General features: G+C 37.6%; 1 protein-coding gene across 1 annotated transcript in view; it reads left to right on the top strand.

Moving 5' to 3' along the window:
* Slc49a4 (solute carrier family 49 member 4) overlaps nt 1-25831 on the top strand; it is a 119432-nt gene that overhangs the window by 12756 nt on the left and 80845 nt on the right. The window contains exon 2 of the mRNA XM_076867166.2: nt 934-1027. Coding sequence (XP_076723281.1) covers nt 934-1027 — 94 coding nt within the window. The remainder of the gene's footprint in view (nt 1-933; nt 1028-25831) is intronic.

The raw sequence follows: 25831 nt of genomic DNA, 5'->3' as shown, positions 1-25831 counted from the left end.
AACATCTTTATTTGTATGTGGTGCCTGAGGATTGAACCCCGCCGCGCACATTTCAGGCGAGCGCGCTACCGCTTGAGCCACATCCCCATCCCATAAGGGATTATTTTCTATGACCCCATAACAAGCATTAATATGAGTTTGTCCTGATTATTAGATAAAATATATAGTTGGCCAGTTGTTACTTTTTTTTGAGAAAATTTAAATTAATAAAGTTAATTAAATTAAAACTTAATTGCATCTGGGCTTGATGGCACATGCCTGAAATCCCAGCAGCTGGGAAGGCTGACGCAGGAGCATGGCAAGTTCTTGAGTCAAAGCCAGCCTTAGCAACTTAGCAAGGCCCTAGGTAACTCAGTGAGATCCTGTCTTTGAATAAAATCAAAATAGAGCTGAGAATGTTGCTCAGTGATCAAGTGCCCCTGAATTCAATTCCCGGTACCCATCCACCCCCAAAAACACCTAGTCACAGTACACCAATAAAAATAGTAATAATCTGTCACATTAAAATACTCTTTAGGAAAAAAAATACTCTTTAGGGACAGAATAGAGGGGTTTTTTATTAGCTCCTTACATTTGAAAATTAGAATTTTTATATTGGAGATATAAAGTTAAAATATCTAGTCTTTTAAAATTATTTTCTACATTTTTACTATTATATCTGAACAAAATATTCTATATATTCATTTTGTAAAATAAGAGCTTTATCATTAATATAATCATTCCAGTTTTCTATTAAAGTTAAAATCAGTTCATTTTCAGCATGTAGGGTTGTGTTTGTATTCCTTTTTCATGTTGGGGGTTATAGAGAAGAGCCGTAATATTAGAATATAATATTTATTACATTAGTCATCAGTAAGAAAAATATTTATTTTTAACCTTGAATTTACTTAAGTGAAAATAGAGACTAATATGGATGTTTTGGTTTATTTATAGGACTCCGGGTGACTGTGCTTCTGACATCGTTCCTTATGGTTTTGGGAACTGGTCTAAGATGCATACCTATATCAGACTTAATGCTGAAAAGACGGTAAATCCTCTAAGTTTTAAAAAATTTTCCTGCATTTTTATCTTTTATTATAAGCACATAGTATATGTTTAATTGTAAGCTTTTAATAAACAGTTACATTTTTATGGTCAGTGGAGGGTTACTTTATAGAAGCATTTATTTTTTTTACCCTAAGTGATGATTTGTTCAGTTTCTTGTCATATGTAAGGCACTATACCAATTGTTGTGGAACTAAAAGAACAAGTTAATTTTCATACTCTTCTGAAGCTATAATAACCATGATAAAATGATAGAATACACTATGTATGAGAATATGTGTGTGTGATATATATATAGCCATAGAAGACGTATAAAAGACGTATAAAATTACCCCATGAGACAAGGAAAAGTTTTAGCTGAGGGTATCAGAAAGATGATTTTTTGAAGGAGTCAAACTAGGCATTGAATGATGAATAGAATTTTTATTTATTTTTAATTTGTTCTTGTTAGTTATACATGACAGTAGAATGTATTTTAACGTATTATACATACATGGAGTATAACTTCCCCTACTTGTAACTGTACATGATATGGAGTAATATTGGTTGTGTATTCATACATGAACATAGGAAAGTTATGTCTGATTCATTCTACTGTCTTTTCTATTTCTACCCACCCCTTCATTCCCCTTTGTCTAATCCAATGAACTTTTCTTCCCTCCACCCCTTTTTGTGTTTTAGCATTGCATATCAGAGAAAACATTTGGCCTTTGGTTGTAGGTGATTGGCTTATTTCACTTAGCACGATTAGTCTCCAAATCCATTCATTTACCAGCAAATGCCATAATTTCATTTTTCTTCATGGCTGATTAATATTCCATTGTGTATATATACCACAATTTTTTATCCATTCGTCTGTTGAAGAGCACCTAGGTTGGCTCCATAGCTTAGCTATTGTGAATTGAGCTGTTAGAAACATTGATGTGGCCGCAACACTTAATATGCTGATTTTAACTTCTTTGGGTATATGCTGAGGAGTAGGATAACTGGATCAAATGGTGATTCCATCCCTAGTTTTCTGTAGAGTCTCCATACTGTTTTCTCTAGTGGTTGCATCAGTGTACAAACAGCAATGTATGAATGTATCTTTTCCCCCACATCTTCACCAACATTTATTGTTACTTGTGTTCTTTAGTTGCCATTCTGACTGGACTGATATGAAATCTCACTGTAGTCTTAATTTTTTTTCTCTAATTGCTAGAGATGGTGCATATTTTTCTCATAGATTTGTTGACTAATTGTATTTCTGATGTGAAGTTCCTATTCAGTTCCTTTACCCATTTATTAATTGATAATTTGCTCTTTTGGAGTTAAGTTTTTTGTGTTCTTTATATGTCCTGGATATTAATGCTGTATCTGAGGTGCAGGTGGCAAAGATTTTCTCCCACTCTGTAGATTCTCTCTTCACATTCTTGATTGTTTCCTTTTCTGTGAAGAAGCTTTTTAGTTTGATACCATATCATTTATTGATTCTTGATTTTACTTGTTGCTCTTTAGGAGTCTTGTAAAGGAAATTGGTTCCTAAGTGGATATGATGGAGATTTGGGCCTAAATTTTCTTCTCTCAGGCACAGGGTCTCTGCTCTTATGCCTGGGTTCTTAGTCCACTTTGAGTTGAGTTTTGTATGGGGTGAGAGATAGGGTTTTAATTTCATTTTGCTACTTATGGATTTCCAGTTTTGTCAGCACCATTTGTTGAAGAGGCTCTCTTTTCTTCAATGTATGTTTATGGCACCTTTGTCTAGTATGACCTAACTGTATTTATGTGGGTTTGTCTCTGTGTCTTCTATTCTGTTGCGTTGATCTACATATCTGTTTTGGTGCCAATACCATGCTGGTTTTGTTACTATAACTCTGTAGTATAACTTAAAGTCTGGTTATGATGCCTCCTGCTTCACTTTTCTTGCTAAGGTTGCTTTGGCTAATCTGGGTCTCTTATTTTTCCAAATTAATTTCATGACTGCTTTTTTTATTTTTATAAAGAACACCATTAGAATTTCAATAGGAATTGCATTAAATCTATCTAGAGCTTTTGGTAGTATTGCCATTTTGACAATGTTAATTCTGCCTATACAATACCATGGGAGGTCTTTCCATCTTCTAAAGTCTTCTTTGATTTCTTTAGTGTTCTGTAGTTTTCATTGTAGAGCTATTTCACCTTTTTTGTTAGATTGATTCCCAAATATTATATTTTCCTTGAGACTATTATCAATGGGTAGTTTTCCTAATTTCTCTTTCACTTGATTCATCACTGATATATAGGAACACAATTGGTTTATGGGTGTTGATTTTATATCCTGCTACCTTGCTGAATTCATTTATGAGTTCTAGAAGTTTTTGGTGGAGTTTATTAGGTCTTCTAAATATAGAATCATGTCATTGGCAAATAGAGCTAGTTTGAGTTCTTTTTTTTCCTGTTAATATCCCTTTAATTTCTTTCTTATGACTAAGTGCTCTGGCTAGAGTTTCAAGGACTGTGTTGAATAGAAGTGGTGAAAGAGAGCATCCCTGTCTTATCCAAGTTCTTAGAGGGAATGTGTTCAATTTTTTTCTTCATTTAGAATGATGTTGGCCTTGGGCTTAACATATATAGCTTTTACAATGTTGAGGTATGTTCCTACAATCCCTAGTTTTTCTAGTGTTTCGATCATGAATGAATGCTGTATTTTGTCAAATGCTTTTTCTGCATCTATTGGGATGATCCTGCGATTCTTGTCTTTCAGTCTATTGATGTGATGAATTGTGTTTACCAATTTCCGTATGTTGAACCATCCTTGCATCCCTGGGATGAACCCCACTTGATCACAGTGCACAATATTTTTAATATGTCTTTGTATGCAATTTTTTAGTATTTTATTAAGAATTTTGGGGGGCTGGGGATGTGGCTCAAGTGGTAGTGCGCTCGCCTGGCATGCAGCCCCGGTTCGATCCTCAGCACCACATACAAAACAAAGATGTTGTGTCCTCCGAAAACTAAAAAATAAATATTAACCCCCCACCCCCCTCTAAAAAAAAAAAAAAAGAATTTTTGCATCTGTGTTCATCAGGGATATTGGTCTGAAGTTGTTTTTTTTTTTTTTTTTTTTTTTCTTAATGTGTTTTTGTTTGGGTTTGGTATCAGGGTGATACTAGCTTCATAGAATAAGTTTGGAAGGTTTCCTTCCTTTTCTGTTTCATGGAATAATTTGAAGAGGATTGATGTTAGTTCTTCTTTGAAGGTCTGGTAGAACTTGGCTGAGAAACCGTCTGGTCCTGGGCTTTTCTTAGTTTGTAGGCTTTTGATGGTCTCTTCATTTTCATTGTTTGAAATTGATCTGTTTAAATTTTCCATGTCTTCCTGATTCAATTTAGGTAGAATGGAAAAATCTTATCTTTAAGATTTTCTATTTTCTTAGAGAATAAATTTTCAAAATAATTTCTGATTATCATATGTTTTTCAGTAGTATCTTTCATGATATTTCCTTTTTTGATAAATGGAATTTTGAGAACCATTATTAGGGGAATGATATTCCAAATTGGGGAATGCCAGAAATAGCAGGAGTGAAGGCCCATAGAAGGCAGAAAACAGAGACCTTTTCTGGGATGGGTAGGTAGTTTCATTTGTGTGTAGCAGTGTTTGCAACCGGGGTCCATGGACTTATTCTTGTGGGATGCAAGGTATATAAAGATTTTAAGATTTTGTTCTCACTTTGCTTATGATATTAAAATCATTTTACCAGTAATAATCTGCAATAAAAATATATTTATATTGATTAGTCTATAAATTACTTAAATTGATGTTTCTCAAGCTGAAGTCCTTGGATATGGCCTTGAGAGTCCTTGAGAAATATTTTCCCTTTTAATAAGATCCATAAATTATTTAAACTTGGGTGACTCTAGTCTATAGACTAAGGTGTAAGAATGGATGTAAAAAGATGAGGTTGGAAAAGGATATTCTGATGATGAAAGTTATTGATGTCATTCTGGAGAATTGTTCTGTCTTGTCTGGCAAGGTGAAAGCGACTTCGATTCTTATACAGAGAAGTGATAGTATCAAACCTGTGTTAAGAAAACTCCTGATGGAAGAATATGGGGTTGATTTCAGCAGGTAAAGACTACCATCAGAAGACCAGGAAAGATGCAGTGAAAGCCCAAGCTGAAGTCATTCTTTTGTTTGTTTATTTACTCACTTATTCATTAATTCATGCATTCAGCAAAATTTAGTGGGTTTCTACTATGTGCCACACTCTCTGCTGGGAATTGGAAGTACAAGAGTGAGCAAAACAGACAAAAATTCCTACCTTGTCGATTAGGGGAGACTGACAGTAAGCTAGATAAATAAGTGATATATGATATAAGGAGTAGGGGAAAATAGAATAGGAAAGAAAGCTTTGAAATGTTGAGGAAAGGATGGCGAGATTTTAGGAAGACCTTACTGGGAAGATAATCCTCTGGGATAAAAACTGGAAGGAAATTATAAATGATGAAGTATCTAAGAGATTAGCATTCCTGTGTAGAGAGAACCACAGTGTAAACAGACTAGAGGGGGAAAGAGCATACCTTGAAGGGAGGCCATTGTGGCTGGAGATAAATGAGTGACTTCATGGGAAGCATAAAGCCTGAGGGTAGAGCAGTTATGGGTGGTGGTGGCAACGTGGGATCCAATCTTTAAGACCTTGTGAGAACTTCTGCTTCCTCTGAGCTAGGAAACCACTGGAGTATTTAAGCTGAGGAGTATCCTGGTTATAGACTGTTGTATGGGGAAGAGACTGAACTGCAGGCCACCAACATAGGCAAGGAGACCAGTTGAAAACCAGTCAATAAACCAAGTGAGAGATGATGGTGGATTGGGCCATTAGGGTTGCAGTGGTGGTGTGAGAAGTAACCAAATTCTGATTGTTAAATTTTGGAGAATTTGTGATGGCCCATGAGTGGGAAAGAAAAGGAAGAGGAACCCAAAATGCCTTCTTACCATGAAAGTTGTGGGAATGGACACAATGACACAGATACAAGTGAGAACCTGAGAAAGAGATTGGAGGCAACATGGTTGAGTCTCCACTCTAGACTGTGAAACTGTTAGTTCTGTTAACAGAGAATACAACAGAAGGAGGAAGTAGATTTTAGCAATAAGATGTTGACGTCTGTATGCAAGAGAAATTTTCAGTTTCAAAGTGGATATCCATTTTTTAATTTTCAAAATATGTTCTCTTTTCAGGAAATTCAGGGTACAAGTATTTTAAAAGGAAGATAGAAAAATAATTCAGGTTCCTGTAGAAAGTTAGTTATCATTTCCCATCGTTCTCAGTTAGGTCTGAACACATACTTTTCATTATTGATTTTGAGACAGTCTTAATTTTCAAATATCCACAGAGTGTGTTTTTTTTAAGATTCACAGTTTTTAAATATAAATTTCAGTATAAGCTTAAATTCAATGATGCATTCTTTAAAGGTTTCTATTAATATTTATGTTAGCCTTTAATCTGCTTGGGGCCATTTATGCTATTATTGATTTCCATTCTTATCCCTTATATCATTTCTACGTATAAAATATTAGAAGTAAAGATTTCATTCTTTATGATGGTGGAGAAGATCATATGAAGAGAAGTAAAACTCTCATATTTCATATTAGGAACTTAATTACTTTCATGGCCACTGGACCATCTAAATGTTCATGTTCTTGTGGTAGTTCAGGCTTCTCCAGAGTTGCCCATTTTGTCCATATTGTGTGGTTTGTACAGTGTCACTTAGGTTAGTCTTTGCCTTTTTTTTTTTTCTTCTCCTCATGTGGGTTTTGGGTTTATTTTGATCATTATTTTTTGTTTATGAAAGTGGGAGTTTAGATTATTGATTCGAGAATGTTCTTCTTGCCTAACATAAGCATTTGATACTATGAATCTCTCTCTAAGCAATGTTTTCATTGCATCCAAACATTTCCTTCCAGTATCATTTCCTTCCTGTCTGAACGCCAGAAATTATTTTTGTTAACAAATCTATTGTCTCTTAGTTTTTCTTTGTATGAAGATAGATATATTTTTCCTTTCTTTCTGAAGAATATTTTTAATATGTGGATTTTGGTTTCCCTGTGTTTTTCCTTTGGGCACTTTAAAAATGTCGCTTCACTGTCTTCTGTCTTACCTAATTTCTGAAAAGAATTCCACAGTCGTTTAAATGGTTTCATGTCTGTCAATGAGGTATCATTTTCTTCCAGTTAACTTCAAGTGTTTTCCCTCATCCTTGGTTTGTAGGTACTCTGAATGTGTCTGGATCCTTCCTGAGAGTTTTTAATCAATAGGTGATGAGTTTTGCCATGTAATTATTCTACATCAATCCTTACCATCATGTGTCTTTCGTGGCTTTTCAAGAAAGAGCATAATATAGGGATATTCATGTCTGTATTCATGATGGACTTTGGTTGGCCAATCTTGGGCTTCTTTTATGGATTTATTCTGGCATCATTTTTTCTGGTTTGCTGGTTGGGTAATAGCAGCTTCATAACACACATTGCAAATTGTTCTCTCTTCTACTGGAAATGTTTTTGTACAGTTGGTACTAATTCTTCTTCAAATGTTTGGTATAATTCTCCAGGGATATTATCTGTAACTGAAGATCTTTGGGGACCTTTTTCCATTAGTAACTTAATTTCCTTGATGGTCCCTGAACCATCTAAATGTTTGTGTTCTTGTGTTAATTTATATTTCTCCAGAAATCATCCACTTCCTCCATACTGTACTTTTTGTATAGTGCCACTGATGTTAGTTTTCATCTTTTTTTTTTTTCCTTGTGCTGGATTTGGGTTCATTTTGTTCATTTGTTGTTGTTGTTGTTGTTATTTGTATCTGAAAGTAGAAGTTTATTGATCTGAGAATTCTCTTCTTACCTAACATAAGCATTTTATGCTATGACTCTCTAAGAAATGTTTTCATTGCATCCACAAATTTTGATATGTTGTATTTTAATTTTTGTTCTGTTCCAGATGTTTTCTCAATTTTTCCTTTCAGTTGTGAAAATGTATCTCAAAGAACTCAAACAGAGTAAAATGGCCTCTTGTATTTACCCACATATTTGTTATTTTGTTGCTTTCTCTTTATCCCTGGTGCCTACATTTCCTTCTAATATCATTTTCTTTTTGTCTGAAGGACCAAAGATTATTTTTGTTAACAAGTCTGCTGGCTCTTAAATTTTCTTTATAGGAAGATATATTTATTTTTACCTTCCTCTTTGAAGAATTTTTTCTATATATGAGATTTTGGTTTTCTTCTGTTTTTCCTTTGGTCACTTCAAAAAAGTTGTTTCACACTGCCTTTTGTCTCACATCATTTCTGATAAGAATTCCACAGTCGTTTAAGTGGTTCCAGGTCTGTCAATAAGGTTTCATTTTTGTCTAGCTGACTTCAAGTGTTTTCCTTCAAGCTTGGTTTATAAGTGCTGTGGGTATATCTGGGCGTGGACTTCTTTGGGTTTCTTCTAGCAAGTTTTACTAAGCAGCTTAAGTCTGTAGGTTCATGTCTTTCACCATATTTGGAAAATTGAGCCCTAATTTTTTTCTTTGCCATACTCTATCCTCTCATTTTGGATCTGTGATGACACTAATGCTAGACCATCTCATAGGTCCCAGCAGAAGCAACAACAAAGTTTCTTCTCTCTGGTGTTTGGTTTTTGCAAACTCTATTGAGAGATATTGGGGTTCACTCATACTTTTCTGTCATTTCTATTCTGCTTGTATAAGAGCCTTTTCAATCATATTCAAATATGTCTTTCATACATTTGTAAGGTTATTCTGGAACCTTGACAGTGAATTGTCCTATAGTCCAATCTTCACATCAATGATTTGGTGTTTATGGTCAGATCCGTGCATGTGCCACTTGGAAATGAGTTCAGGAGCATCTTTATCAGGTGGCTTTCCTGATCTCCTTTATAGCAATCTCCTCATTTTTATTTATCTGGGCTTCCTTTTTGGTTCTCCAATCAAAAAAGGTGAAGCTCTGTTTATTCACTGTGTTGTTCACATACTTTTCTCAAGTTCACTTATATGTGGAGCCATACTGCACTAGGACATAAACCAAAAAAAAAAAAAAAAAAATCTGAAAATCCCAGCTCTGATCAGAGTGGTAGGTTCTCCTCCCTTCAGCTTCACTTTGGACTCCTTCCCTGTTTTGGCCACTGTTGCTCACTGTACTGTGCTACCATGTGCTGGGTTGCACACGACTAAAACACTCAGGGGTCATTCCAGGGGAATTGGGCTAATTAGGCTGTGAGAAATAACCACACAAGAGACAGAAATACCTATTTCTTTGGGGGGTACTGTGATGGCTCCTCTGACCTTAAGGGTCTGCAGAACGAGAGAGAGAAAGCACGTGCTGACCCCTTTTATGGAGGAGAAGCTACTAAAATGAGGCAAGCTACTCAAGGGGCTGAGTTTAGCTTTATGATGTCTGCTGTCAGCAGATTGACATCTAGATAAGCCACACCTAAGGGCACAGTAAGATAAGGGGACACACAAAAGGCATTTCCATGGAACATTCTATCCCAAACAGGGCAAGGGGTAATATTACAAAGAAACAGGTGAGCATAGCTCCACCCATGGGGATGTAAAAAGGCACGTCCATGCACGAAGACACCTTTTCTCAAACCCTAGAAGATGAAGACGGGGGCTATCCAGCAGCATGACTACTGGATGTCACACCGCTCAGCAGGGGAGTCAGACCCAGTCACATGCTAGTTCAGCCTCCCACAACCATGGGATTTCTTTGGAGCTGGATGTGAGAGAATGGAAAAAGAGAAAGACAAAAAGTTATTTTCTCTCATTCTCTCTGATCATTGGATAATCTTTCCTTGGTCTTTGAACCAGTTCTAGAGGGGCCTCTTTGGGAACTCTGCCCAAGCAGATGCCCACTTCCAGCTTTTGGGTAGATTAGAGTTCAGCCTGATTGTATTGAAGGAAAAAATTAGTCAACTCATCACATTTTATTGTACTGGTCTTCTCCACTCTCAGATGCCACTTAATTTTCAGAGTATTTAAATAGCTACATTTATTGTTTCCTCCATTTTGCCCAGAATTGGATACTTCTTTTGACCTACTGAATTATTATTAGATTGTTGTTGTTTTGGTTTGTTTTTTGTTTTTTTGTTAAAGCAGCTAGGCCTTTCCTAACTTACTGAGTCCATTCCACTACCCTTTGTTCTTGCATTGCATATTTTTGGGATCCCTTAATCTTAGATCAATCCTAAAACCTACCTCTCTGCCACTATACCTGGGTGATGTGGTGGTCTGGAGAAAATTAATTTAGCCATTTGGGCTTGTTAGTTCCACTTGAGAAATATCTCTTCTCCCATTTTTCATTAAATTACTCTTAATAATTGCCTTATTCTGCAAGACTCTCACTGCCATCCTCATACTCTCAGTAAATATCTTTACTCTCCTACTTCTCAGGGAAAATGTAGCTAGTTGGAAGCTTCTTACTGGTCACTTAAAGGTTTATCTATCTATGTATCATTCCTCCTGTTTAATATAAAAATGTAATTCCTCTTTCCCTTCTCCAGTTGAAGAACTGTTGCTTCCTATGCTCTGGATCCCTATCCTTCTGCCTTCTCATATTGTTCACATGTTATTGTCTCTCTTTATTCCATTTCCCACTGATCTTCTCCGAGGGCTCTGTGATGGTTATTTTAAGGGTGAAAGTGACTAGAATAAGGGATGCCTAGATAGCTGAAAGAGTACGATTTTGGATATTGTCTGTGAGAGTATTTCTAGAGGAGATTGGCATATGAGTACTGGATTCAATGGAGAAGAGTCCCCCTTAACATAGGCAGACATCATCCAATTGGCTGAGGACCTGGATAGAAGAAAAGGCAGATGAAAGGTAAATGGACTTTCTCTAGTAGAGCTGGGAAGATCTTCTTCTCTGGCCCTTGGACATCAATACTTCACGATCACTGGCATTTGGACTCTGAGACTTGCACTAGTGTCCTCCACTCTATCTTCCCCTCCCCTGCCTATATTCTCAGGCCTTCCACCTGAGATTGAGGGCTACACCATCAGCTCCCTAGTTTCTAGGGCTTTTGGACTTGTGTTGAGCCATGCACTGTCTCCCTGGGTCTCCAAATTGCAAGTGGTCTATCAAGGGACTGTGCAGTCTCTATAATCACAATAAATCCCCTTTTATCTGTTTCCTATTAGCACACTCTCTCTCTGCGCCCCCGCCCCCCAGATCTGACTAATTAGCTTGACTGATGAATCTGACTAATACAGGTTCCTATTCTTCAACATATTACATAAAAAGTCTTTATTTTACTTCAAATATTGCCAAATTTTCTAATGTTTTTCTTACAATAGGTTAATCTAGCAATAATAAGAGTATTTAGATCTATGAAACTTAGTATAATAAAATTCATTTTTTCCTCATGAAAAGTTCATTGTAGGTATTCTTGATTGGTTTGCTCTTCTGGATACTTTTTCTCTGACTCAGGAATTCAGATTTCATTTATCCTGACCCACAACTATCTTCTACATGAGGGATTCTGGGTTGCTGTGGAAGGGAAGACATCATGAAGTAGTTCTCTGCACACTTGGCCTGAGTGACCTACGTACTTTACTCATAGTCCTTAGCCAAAACTGGTCCCATGGCCCTGCTTGGAGAGAGCTGGACAATGTCATCACTCACTGGGAAAATGCTTCCCAGCCTCATGTCTACATTATGGAAGCGAAACCCAAAACTTCAGTGTTCAGCAGTCCCTCAGCTGCACCCCTTGCCCCTGGTCCTGCCACACATCCATCCACACGGACTGCACCATGATCTTTCCAAACTTGAGTCCAATCCTGTCCCTTCCCCATTTAGTACCTATCAGTTACTCCACTGCCCACTGAAAGAAGTCCAGCCCATTCTTCAAGGCATTCAAGACCATTTAGGATTGAGCCCTTCCAGCCCCACTTCCTACAGGGTCTTGTCTTAGATACTAGTTCCACCAAACTCCTTCTAGTTCCCAGAAGCTACAATAATGTAATGTGCCTCTGTTCATTAATATATGATCTTCCATTTTTCTGAAATGTTAGTCTTGGCTTTGCTTAGAGGGCAAATTTCTACCTCGCTGTCAAAATCCAGTATAAGCACCTTCATTTGGAGTCCTTCCCCAATACTTAAGTATTGTTGGTCATTTAATTCATTTGTGTCACCTCTGAGCTTTTGGAAACCCTCCATAGTGGGACCCTCATGCTTGGAGGTTGTATTTTTACATATCTGTCTTTCCTTCTTTAAACTGAATTCCTTGAGAATTGGGACTTTGACTCACTATCTTAGTATTTCCAGTCCCTAACACAGTGTTGGCCATATGATGGATCTTAAAAATGATTGTGTAATGAAACCTAAATTATTGAATCAGTAGGATAGAATTTCTAATATTCCTTACACCTGAATTTTAGTTTAATATCTATTTAATATTTTAAAATTCTTGGGCAAAGTTATGAACTGGTACTGTACTAATTGTATTTTTGTCTAATGAACAAGAATGGTATTAAATCAAGATCTTAAAGAAGTGTTCTCACATAAATTCTTGATTTGGTGAGGGAAGCTTCTTCACACTGCAACATTGAAATTCTTGAAGGGAAAACAAGTTGAGCTGATGTGACAGGAAGTTAAAGTGACATGGATTCTTACAGAAAGAATAGCAAATATTTCATCTCTGGTAGGTAAAAGGGCACAGAGAACAACCATAAGAACTAAGAAAACTTGAGTGACTGAGACAAAAAGCTTGAGGAAACATTACTAAAGTCCATAATATAAAAATGAAGGGTGCAGAAGACCACACTTCCCTAACTCCTCTCTTCTGAACCATCAAAACACATCTAGTTTAATATAGTTTTGAATTAACTATATTTCATTAGTAATTCTTTAGAAATCACTTTCCATCTATGTTGCATATGGTAGTCTTTAAAGTAGTTGATCATCTCATCACCATTCCATCTCTAGCCAGTTGTGTAAGTGGAAGTTGCCAAGTCACTATATGTTGAAAAAAACAAACATATAAAACCAAATATCTCAATACCCAAATTATGTCCTCTGAAACATAGTGAGTTACTGTGACAAAGTGGGTGGTATCCAATTTGGTCTGTTCTTGGACTTTGCCTCCCAGGGGGAGAGTTAGAGTGAGGCAGGAGTCTGATTTACCAAACTGAGATAAGGATAAGGAAAACTGTCCTTACTGTGGAGGCTGGTGCAGAGCAGGAGAGGAGATAATCTCAGTCCTCATTTTTGACATCAGTTATGGCAAGGGATGGAAGCAACGGTGGGAAGCTTCCCTCTCTATGAATTTGGAGATCAGGGTCACAAAGTCACCTTCTGAGTTAAACTATAAAATTCACATAGTTAAACTATGAAATTCACATCTATTTAAGAAATGTCAGAGACTGTGTGAAATAGGTGGGCCTCACAAAATGCAATCAAGGTAGATGATATAGATGCATTCAGAGAAAGGTAAGTCAAGAATGTGCCAGTCATTTAGTAGAAGACCTGTAAACAACTATATTGTATATTGGTAACTATAGGCTGGAGGGGTGTGACTGGAGAAGGTTGGTCACTGGAGGCATGCCCTAGAAGGGTACATCTTCCCTGTGGCCCCTTCCTTTATCTCTTCCTCTTTCCCTCCCTCCCTCCTGCTCTATCTGCTTCCTGACCCCATTATAAACTGAGCAGCTTTCATCCACTGGATCCTCCCACCACAGTGTTCTGCTCACCCTGGGCTCAGAGAGAGCAGTGGAATTGGCCATCTGTGGACTAAGACATCTGAAATGATGAACTTCAATTAAACTTTGCCTTCTCTAAGTTGTTCTGTTCAGATATTTTGGTCACATTGAAGAAAAGCTGAATAAAACAGTATGATTCTAGTAAACATAAGTTTTCTAGAAATATACCCCGTTGTGAAATCCTTTGCAGCTGGCAAAGTTGCATTTAAAATGACTGTAACTAGGGAGGCCAAGACAAATGGATCTTGAGTTCAGAGCCAGCCTGGGCAATATAGGGAGACTATGTGGGGTGGCGGCAGGTGGGGGTGGAAAAAAATAAGAAAGAAAAGAATAGAAAATGGCTATAACAGAAAAGATGATTTGTTTGCTAAATCATTTTATAACAGCTATTTAACTCTCTTGAGGGGAAGAAAAAAAAACTTTGCCTTAGTTCTTGCCTTACCACTTAAGTAAATTATTGTTGGGTTGAAGACCTACATGTAAAAAACAAGCCATAAAAATATTAGAAAATGATTGTTTAGAGAACCTGAACATGGAAAGGTTTCATTAGAAAAAAATCCCAGAAGTCACAAAAGAAAGGCATAATAAATTTGACTACATAAAACTGTAGAATGTCCTCATGATTAGATATAATATTAAACATAGTCAGAAGCCAAGTTAAAAAGTAGGAAATATTTGCAAGGATAAAACAAATGGGTAATTTTTTTAGTTGAAAATAATTTCAGTCAATTAAAAAAAAATAGCAACTCAGTAGAAAAGTGGGTAATAGATATGAGCAGGCAGTTACAGAAATTATATAAAATATAAGTGACATAAACTTAAGGAAAGGTCATAACTTTCTATCATAATTAAATAAATGAAATTTAAAACAGCAATTAGATGCCTGTTTACTGACAAAGATGAAAAAATATGGTAATAGACTATGTTGCCTGAAGTATAGAGAAAAACAGGCACTGCTGATGTTTGAGCAGTTTGTAGCATCCTGTTTGGAGGGAATTTTGGCATTATATCAGATTGAAAATGTACATTTTTTTTTACCCAGTATTTGCACTCATAAAAAATTAGCCCACATATGAAGTTCTACCAGTTTGCAAGAACTGCCATATTTGTACAACCTAACTTGGAATAGTAGAAGGCTGGATGCCTTCAACAGACAACTGGTATGGGTAGTATATCCTGGAATAGTATGCATCTGTAAAAGGAGGTAGATGTTCACTAAGTACTGATATGGAAATATCTCCAAAATACATTGTTGAGTGAAAAGGAAAAGTTTAGAATATTATGATGAATTTGCACCTTCATAGAAAAAAAAAAGGGAAGGAGATATATGCCAGTTTTTGGCAAAGACTAATTTTGCAAGAATATTTTGTCAAATTGCTTCTGGGTGAAATGCCTAAGGAACTAGAAGTCTGGCCTAGAAAGGAAATTAACTTTTTATTTTATCCTCTTTGCTACTTTTGGAAATATTTTTGCCATGTGCATATATTACCTTTTTGACTAAGAGCACTAGTTAAATAAAACTAAATGCCTACATCAGAGTTTCAATAATGAAAAAGAAGAAAATGACAAGGAAGGATTGTTATGGTTTGGATATGAGGTATCCCTCAAAACTCCTATATTAATGCAGGAATATTTAGAGAACAAAATTATTGGACTATAAGAGCTATAAACTAATCCTAGCTTTGAATGGACTGACTAGGTGGTAACTATAGACAAGGGGGCTTGGCTGGAGGAGGTGGGTCACTGGGGCCTGTCCTATAAGGGGCATCTTTCCTGTAGCCCCTCCCCTCCCTCTCTCTGCTTCCTGATCCCACTATGAACTAAGCAGCTTTCCTCCACTGGGCCTTCTGCCACAATGTGCTACCTCATCTTGCTCACCTTGGGTCTAGAGCCAAGGTGTAACAGTGATCCACTTTATGCTTTGAATATAGCCCTTGCTCCTCTGCCACTGGGACTTATTTTTAAACCGCACATTTTTCTTTCTCTTCCTCTATCTCTGCTCCTCTCTAATATCTCCCAACCCCAGTCTTAGAGGATGTAGGATTACCTTTCTTTCCCATCCTAGGTAGAGTTATCTGCCCTAGAGCACATACCCACCACAGGAACAAAGTAATTCAGACTTTAGGGGATGGCACCAGAAGTGACTATTGCCCAGATTAACAATTGAACTACAACTCTGGATAGAACATGTGGAATGTAGCTTTTGAACACCTCTTTAAAAGCCTCCTGGTCCCTTTGATGAGCAGAATAATAGCCTGGGAGACAGGAGTCCTTTGTGCTTCTCCTTTACTAGCAGAGCAATAAAACTTTTTATCAAAAAACTTTTTTCAAAACCACGTGGGGGGGCGGGGCTGGGGTTGTGGCTCAAGGTCCTGGGTTGGATCCTCAGCACCACATAAAAATAAATAAGTAAATAAACAAATAAAATAAAGTTTTTTTTTAAAAAAAGAAAGAACATGTTTTTAAAACAAAACAAACAAAAAAAAAACCACGTCCTCATTGTTGGATTAGCTTTGGGAACAAGGATAGAGCTTTACATTACGATGGGGTTATCCATCTATGGACTGACCTCTGAAACTGTGAGCCCCAAGTAAACTTTCCCTCCTCTAAATGTTTTCTGTCAGTTGGTTTTCAGGAGGAATTTTGAAGTTTGGAGATGCAAGCAGAAATGCTTTAGGATGTTATAAGTAGAGCTTAATGAGTGATTCTGATAGAAACTCAGAAAACCAAAATGCTGATAGGAATATGGGCTGTGCTCATGAGGTTCCAGAGGGAATTGAGGACTCTATTGAAAATTGGACCTGGGCTGGGATGTGACTCAAGTTGTAGCGTGATCACCGGGCATGCGTGCAGCCGGGGTTCGATCCTCAGCACCACACACAAACAAAGATGTTGTGTCCGCCAAAAAACTAAAAAATAAATAAATAAATATTTAAAAATTTTCATTCCCTCTCTCTCTTAAAAAAAAAAAAAAGGACTCCTGCCTTAGAAAAAAGAAAGAAAGAAAGAAAGAAAATTGGACCAGAAGCTACTCATGTTATATTCTGCACATAATTTGGTTGTATTTTTCTCATGTCTTAAGACTTTTTGTAAGGCTGAATTTTAAAGTGATGGACTGACTAATCTGGCAGAGGAAATTTCAAGGCAGCATAGCATTTTATCTAGGGGCATTGGTATTTTCCACAGCTTTTGGCCAGTTTTACTTGAGAATCATGAGCAGAAAACAAAGCTAAAGGATTTTTTAAAACTTGCAATTTGGACAGAAAAGTACATATAAAATTGGGACCAAGGAAGTTGTGCATGTTGAAGAGATAATCCCTAAAGAGATGCTAATTACTTTGCACAGAGACAATAAGAAAGATGCCTAAAAGTCATCTCAGGAATTTGCAGTTCCATATACATTATAGGCTCAAGGATGAAGGAGGGAAAATTCCTTTGAAAAAGATCATGGGAGCACATTGCTTATACAAAGGGGCCTAGGAGGTTGTTTCACCATGCTGAGTTGTATAGGCACTAAGAAGTTTCTGAAGCTATGATTCTAGGGGACTTGGGTATTATTGCACAAGCTGGCAGCAGACCTTGGTGTCATCCACATGGTGCTGATTCTGCAAGAGTGCAGGATGCAAGTATTATGGAAGCTTCCACTGAGATTTCAAAGGAAGGCCTGGGAGGCCAGGCAAAGTGTAGCAGGGTTGGAGTCCCTTTGTAAAACGAAGAAGGTGAAGTCAAAGCTGGAATGGAAGAAACCCCAGGAATTAAGAGATGCCCGTAACATGGACTATCTCCCAAGAAAAACTGCTTCCTGCAAAGGAAACGAGGCTAAAAGAGAAGCCATGTACATACAACTGACAAAGCCAAAGATGAGACAGGGGAGAAGGACAGGTAGTCAGTATAGATAATGAATGATATGGACAGAAAGATGGGAACTAATTATCAAAGAAAAGGAAATGGCATGCTAACAACTCCAGAGCACTCCCCTCCTCTCAATAGGTTCCACCTCCTGGGAATTACTCCTGTCAACACAAGGTGTTGCTACTGAATACAACTGGGCTGCTCTTTTCCTGCCTTTTGGTCAGATAGGCAAGAGAGGAAGAGGAGGGCCCAGAGAGGAAAGGAAACTCAAGATCTAAGAAGGAGTAAGACACCCTCACTTCCAAGGATACCAGCTCTGAGTCCCCTACTCTGTGGAGAAGTCTATTTCTGTTTCTTCCCTTAAATAAAACTTACTTTATATGCTTGCCTCAGCATTTTCAGGTGTTTAATCTTCAACAACAGGGGAACAAGGACCTGACCCTGAAAGGACTCACAGAGTCCCCTCAGAGTCCAAAGACCATACCACACACTGAAATCTCACTCAAGAGATGTATTGCCTGTAGCACTAGGCAAAGGGACAGAGCTGCTTAGGAGTTGTGTCATAAGCTGGGGTGGGGCTGATCTTTTAGCAGGCACATGTTCTTATGGGAAATTAAGCAGAATTGCCTCAGAACCAAGACTTTGGAGCCTCTAGATAAAATGGCTCCTGACCAAAATGGTGAATCTGATGCTAATATTGATTTGATGCCAATAGATCCTAATTTCCAAGACCAGTATCAAAGGAAGGGGCAGAGCTGCCTAAGCCTTTTGAAGGGCTTATCTCCCTGCCCTATGTCTTAGATTCTGTATGTGAAGTTACCAGACCTGTTTGCTCAACTGGTTTTGTTTTTGGACCCATCCTTTTTTCTATGCCCCTATTCCTGTCTTTTGGAATGGGAATTGTAACATTGGTCCACTTTATGCTTTGAATATAGTCCCTGCTACTCTGCCAACACCAATTATTTTAAAAATGGAATGTTTCTTTCTCTCCCTCTCTCCCTGCTCCTCCCTAATTCTCTTCCTCCCTAATCTCAGGGGAAACCAGATTACTTTTTTTTTTTTTTTTTTTTTTTTCCCATCCTAGGCAGATCTCTCTCTCCTTGAGTACATACCCACTATGGGAACAAAGTAATCCAGACTTTGGGGATGGTACCAGAATATCTCAGAAATAACTGTCTCCCAAATTAACAAGTGAATTACAACTCTGACAGAGAATAGGTGGATTGTAGCCTTTGAGTTACCTTTTTAAAAGCCCCCCGTTCTTGCTAATGGGCAGAATCACAGCCTTTGGGACAGGAATACCCTGTGTTTCTATTTTGCTAGCAAAGCAATAAACCTTTTACCTTTTTCTCAAAACCATGTCCTCATTACTAGATTGACATCGGAGACAAGGACTAAGCTTTGATCAACAGAATGTTTACTCTGTGTCACTGTATATTTGGTATATATAACTTGCTTTAGATTTTTACTGGGGCTCACAGCCATACATTTTCCTTGGGTCTTGGAGGAAACTTTGGACCTGGGCAATGCTAAAACTGTTAAAACAGGTCATGAGCTTTTGGGGGGTAGGGGTAGAATGCTATGAATTGGTATTGACTGACCCCCAAAATCTCCTATATTAATGCAGGAATGTTGAGAGATAAAATGATTGGATTGTAAGAGATGTAACCTAGTCAGTCAATCTTATTTGAATGGACTGTCTGGGTGGTAACTGCAGGCACGTGGGGCATGGCTAGAGGAGGTAAGTCATAGGGGGCTGCCCTGGCAAAGTGCATCTTCCCTGTGGACCTTCCCCTCTACCCCCTCCTTCCTGACCCACCATGGGCAGCTCAGCTTTCTTCCATTGAGCCTTTCCCCCACAATGATCTGCCTCATCTTCAGCCCAGGGCAATGATGTGGGCTGTTTATGGACTGAGGCCTCTGAAACTAGAACCTCAAGTAAACTTTTCCTCCTGTGATTTGTTCTTCACAAATGAAAAAGCTAACTAAAACAATGATTATATGTAAATTTTCTCAGAAATGTAATAAACCTTTTGATATAAAATGAGTATTTGGTAGATTTATGAACTAAGACTTTTCTCTGTAAAATACATAAGGTTCAGATTCTCCTAGATTTGTATTTTTAAAAATAAGATCTACAGCCAAGTACAATGGTGCACATCCCAGCAACTTTGGAAGCTGAGGCAAGAATAGCAAGTTCAAGCCCACCCTTAGCAACTTAGTGAGACCCTATCTCAAAAATTTAAAAAAAAAAAAAAAAAAAAATTTAAAGCGCTGGGGATGTAGCCTTAGCCCTTGTAAAGGTAGAGTATCCCTGGGTTCAATTCCCAGTACTACAAATAAGTAAGTAAATAAGTAAATATGATCCATTGACTGCTTGGTTATTAAAATTACGGATTTTGGCCCCATGCAGGCCTACTCAGGATCTGGGGAAAACCATGAGAATGAGCAATCTTAACAAGCTCTTTTAGTTAATCTTATGCTCATTTAAGTTTGAGAACTACCATCTTTTTTTTTTTCCTTCTTTTTTTATTATTTTTTTTTATTTTTTATTGGTTATTCAAAACATTACAAAGATTGCAGAATCACATCGGTTACACATCCACATTTTTACATAATACCATAATAGTAACTGTTGTATTCTGCTACCTTTCCTATCCTCTACTATCCCCCCTCCCCTCCCCTCCCATCTTCTCTCTCTACCCCATCTACTGTAATTCATTTCTCTCCTTATTTTTTTCCCATTCCCCTCACAAACTCTTATATGTAATTTTGTATAACAATGAGGGTCTCCTTCCATTTCCATGCAATTTCCCTTTTCTCTCCCTTTCCCTCCCACTTCATGACTCTGCTTAATGTTAATCTTTTCCTCCTGCTCTTCCTCCCTGCTCTGTTCTTGGTTGCTCTCATTATATCAAAGAAGACATTTGGCATTTGTTTTTTAGGGATTGGCTAGCTTCACTTAGCATAATCTGCTCTAATGCCATCCATTTCCCTGCAAATTCCATGATTTTGTCATTTCTTAGTGCTGCGTAATACTCCATTGTGTATAAATGCCACATTTTTTTTATCCATTCATCTATTGAGGGGCATCAGGGTTGGTTCCACAGTCTTGCTATTGTGAATTGTGCTGCTATGAACATCGATGTGGCAGTATCCCTGTAGTACGCTCTTTTGAGGTCTTCAGGGAATAGTCCGAGAAGGGCAGTAGCTGGATCAAATGGTGGTTCCATTCCCAGCTTTCCCAGGAATCTCCATACTGTTTTCCATATTGGCCTCACCATTTTGCAGTCCCACCAGCAATGTACAAGAGTACCCTTTTCCCCGCATCCTCGCCAGCACTTGTTATTGTTCGACTTCATAATGGCTGCCAATCTTACTGGAGTGAGATGGTATCTTAGGGTGGTTTTGATTTGCATTTCTCTGACTGCTAGAGATGGTGAGCATTTTTTCATGTACTTGTTGATTGATTGTATGTCCTCCTCTGAGAAGTGTCTGTTCAGGTCTTTGGCCCATTTGTTGATTGGGTTATTTGTTTTCTTATTGTTTAATTTTTTGAGTTCTTTGTATACCCTGGATATTAGGACTCTATCTGAAGTGTGAGGAGTAAAAATTTGTTCCCATGATGTAGGCTCCCTATTTACCTCTCTTATTGTTTCTCTTGCTGAGAAAAAACTTTTTAGTTTGAGTAAGTCCCATTTGTTGATTCTTGTTATTAACTCTTGTGCTATGGGTGTCCTATTAAGGAATTTGGAGCCCAACCCCACAATATGTAGATCGGAGCCAACTTTTTCTTCTATCAGATGCATAGTCTCTGATTTGATATCAAGGTCCTTGATCCATTTTGAGTTAACTTTTGTGCATGGCGAGAGGAGGGGATTCAGTTTCATTTTGTTGCATATGGATTTCCAGTTTTCCCAGCACCATTTGTTGAAGATGCTATCCTTCTTCCATTGCATGCTTTTAGCCCCTTTATCGAATATAAGATAGTTGTAATTTTGTGGATTGGTTTCTGTGTCCTCTATTCTATACCATTGGTCCACCCGCCTGTTTTGGTACCAGTACCATGCTGTTTTTGTTACTATTGCTTTGTAGTACAGTTTGAAATCTGGTATCGCTACACCCCCTGATTCACACTTCCTGCTTAGAATTGCTTTTGCTATTCTGGGTCTTTTATTTTTCCATATGAATTTCATGATTGCTTAATCTATTTCTACAAGAAATGCCGTTGGGATTTTGATTGGCATTGGTTGAACCTATAGAGAACTTTTGGTAATATTGCCATTTTGATGATGTTAGTTCTGCCTATCCATGAACAGGGTATATTTTTCCATCTTCTAAGATCTTCTTCTATTTCTCTCTTTAGGGTTCTGTAGTTTTCATTGTATAAATCTTTCACCTCTTTTGTTAGGTTGATTCCCAAGTATTTTATTTTTTTTGAGGATATTGTGAATAGATAAATTCCTTGAGACATATGAACTACCCAGATTGAATCAGGAAGATATAAACAACCTAAACAGATCAATATCAAGGGAGGAAATAGAAGAAGCCATCAAAAGACTACCAACCAAGAAAAGCCCAGGACCGGATGGATATACAGCAGAGTTTTACAAAACCTTTAAAGAGGAACTAATACCAATACTCCATAATCTATTTCAGGAGATAGAAAAAGAGGGAGAACTCCCAAATTCATTCTATGAGGCCAATATCACCCTGATTCCCAAACCAGAGAAGGACACCTCAAAGAAAGAAAACTACAGACCAATATCCCTAATGAATTTAGATGCAAAAATCCTCAATAAAATTCTGGCAAATCGTATACAAAAACATATCAAAAAGATTGTGCACCATGATCAAGTAGGATTCATCCCTGGGATGCAAGGCTGGTTCAATATACGGAAATCAATAAACGTTATTCACCACATCAATAGACTTAAAGATAAGAACCATATGATCATCTCGGTGGACGCAGAAAAAGCATTCGACAAAGTACAGCATCCCTTTATGTTCAAAACATTAGAAAAACTAGGGATAACAGGAACTTACCTCAAAATTATAAAAGCTATATATGCTAAGCCTCAGGCTAGCATCATTCTAAATGGAAAAAAACTGAAGGCATTTCCTCTAAAATCTGGAACAATACAGGGATGCCCTCTCTCACCACTTCTATTCAATATAGTTCTCGAAACACTGGCCAGAGCAATTAGACAGACGAAAGAAATTAAAGGCATAAAAATAGGAAAAGAAGAACTTAAATTATCACTATTTGCGGATGATATGATCCTATACCTAGAAGACACAAAAGGGTCTACAAAGAAACTACTAGAGCTAATAAATGAATTCAGCAAAGTGGCAGGATATAAAATCAACACGCATAAATCAAAGGCATTCCTGTATATCAGCGACAAATCTTCTGAACTGGAAATGAGAACTACCATCTTAAGAGCGTCTTTGTTTTAAATAGTAATTGATTAAATAAACTGCATTGTGCTTGTCCATTCTGTAGTATGATCCACATAATGATTGACATATTTTAAAATAGATTAAGGTTTAGCTTGTATGTAATAATTCTGTTTTCCTCAATTTGACTATAAAATTTGAGATCAGGTTTCATAACTTTTTCTCCATGGTTGGTCAGACAGGCTTCAGACAAGAAAGGTTAGTAATAGAAGGCAACCAATCATAAGTATTTAATGGAATTGGGGGTTAAAATGTATGTGAAATTATTTTTAGAGCTTAGAGTTTAGAGCTTTAGGTTTTATGTATAATTTCTAGTTTTATCTCATTTGTATAGACTTAGCACATGGTCAGGCCACACTTATTAGCAAGAGAGGCTGGAAATAACATTTCTGTTACCAAGCAGGCTCTGAAGGATATTTTATTTCCTGCCATTTACAACTTAGGAACAATCTGAGGCTTCAGACTCAGGCTCCTAGATTTTCATTAAGTATGGATAGCAGGCCCCAGATGGAGAGAAACTGTCTTAGCAAGCTCTTCCCCCATCCATTCATGCTTACAAACCAGTGCTGTTGCCTGACTCCTATAATGCCATACTCAAATCAGCTTTGTGTTACTCAGTTGTTAGTCAGCTTTCTGTTACTGTGAAAAATTACCTAAGACAAACAACTGAAAAGGAGGTTTATTTTGGCTCATGGTTCCACAGGTTTCAGTCCATTCTCCCTGGACCCTGTTGCTCTTAGGCCTGTGGTGTGGCAGTACATCATGGCAGAGGTGTGCAACAGAGGAAACCTGTTCACCTCAAGGTAGTTGGGAAACAAAGAGAGGAAGATACCTCTGTTCCAGTATCCCCTTCAAGAGCATTCCCACAGTGACCCACCTTCCTTTTGCTGAGCCCCACCTACCAAAGATTCCATTAACTCCTAATAGTGCCACAAGCTCGTAAATAGACCTATAACACATGAACCTTTAGGGAAACTTCCAGATCCAAACTATAGCAATCAGCAAGGGGCAAAAAATAGACTAATGTTCTGATTTTTTTCCAGTCAATTCAAAATTATCACAAACAATGATTTTACTGTGATTCACAGTTTGCCTGCTTTTTCAGCCTATATCCTAACCATTAAGTCAGTGCCAATGTGTTGTGCCTTTGTGAATTCTTAAACTAGCTCTCAATGGAGAACAAGTAAAGTTCCTATAATGAGGAGACTCCAAAATATAATGGCTCAAACAAGATAGTATTTTTTTTTATATTTAATATCTGGAGTGGGCAGATGGGCCAGGGCAGGTAGACATTTCTATTCTGCAAGGTCATGTCAGAGTCAAACTTCCTTCTGTCTGTTGCTCCCCTAGGGAGATGACCTTATCATTATAGTTCACAGCTGTCATCACAGGAAGAGGGAGACCATGGAGAGCAGTTTTGTCTTCATGGAGGTGATCTCCACGTCCTCCCACTCTAATGCCACTGGCCCAAACTTAGCTACAAGGACCCAGCTAGCCACAAGGTGGGCTTGGAAACGTAGACAGTGTTTTACCCAGCAAGAACTGTAGTCACGATCAGTAACTAAAAAGAAAATAGAATGGAATCTGGAGATAGTTAATTTCTCTATTACAAACCAATTGGCTTCCTATTTGGGAGGAAAATATCTTTTTGTATCCTCACCTCATAACCTGCATCAGAATAAATTCAAATGAACTAACAGTTAAACATTTAGCAGAAAAACTATAGTTTAGAATATCTATCTAATCTCTAGAAGGGGATTTTTTTCCCTAAGCATGAAAACAAAGGAAAGAAAAACAAAGAGAAAAAAAATGATAGATTTGACTACTTATAAATTGTTAAATGCTTCAAAAAAATAGATTAACTGGAAAAAGTATTTGTCAAAATAAGAACAATAACAGGTAAATAATGTAGATAAATATATAAAGCACTCATTCAAAGTAAGAAAAAAATGTAATATACCAAGAGAAAAAGACAAGTACCAAAAAGAAATGCAAGTTAAGATAAGGAAATGCCTTTTGGCCTAACAAATGTGAGTAAACAGAATAACTCCCCCTCCATATCCATGTCCTAATCTTCTAGACCAATAAATGTGACATTATATGGCAGAGAGGACCATGGTTGCAGATGGAATTAAGCTTATGGTATGCTTTGGATATGATTTGGGTGTCTTCAGTAGGTCCATTGTGATTGAAGGCTTGGTCTACAAGGTGGCAGAATTGAGAGGTCATGGAATCATTAAGAGGTAGGACATAGTGGGTTGTCTTTAAGTCATTCTAGGCATGAAGTATTTCTTGAGGGAACTCTCTGGTTAGTTCTCCAAGAAAGCTGTTACGAAAGAAGCCTGTTGTTCCCTTCCATCCCAGCCACCTGTACTCTCCATGCTTCTGACTGTTCCCATGTTCTCCCACCATTGCTGTTGGTGCCACTAGATGATACAACTAAGTAAGTAGCCCTCTCCACACTGTCGGTGCTGTGCCATTTGGACTTTCAACTTCCAAAACTGCTGGCCAAAAAACTTCTTTTCCTCATAAATAACCTGTGTCTGATATTTTGTTTAGTAACAAAAATCTGATATAGCTCGCTAATCATAATCAACTGACCTTAAAATAGGGAGCATGTCCTGGGCTGTCCAAGGGGAAGGAGGACTGATGCAATCACAAAAATCTTTAAAACAAACAAAAGAGGAAATCAGGGAAGGACTCAAATTACAGTTGCTGGCTTTTTATTTTTATTTTTTATTTTTGGTACTGGGATTGAACT

Source organism: Callospermophilus lateralis, chromosome 10, assembly GCF_048772815.1.
Source record: "Callospermophilus lateralis isolate mCalLat2 chromosome 10, mCalLat2.hap1, whole genome shotgun sequence".
NCBI classification, from domain to species: Eukaryota; Metazoa; Chordata; class Mammalia; order Rodentia; family Sciuridae; genus Callospermophilus; species Callospermophilus lateralis.
This window is presented reverse-complemented; position numbering and strand designations above follow the sequence as displayed.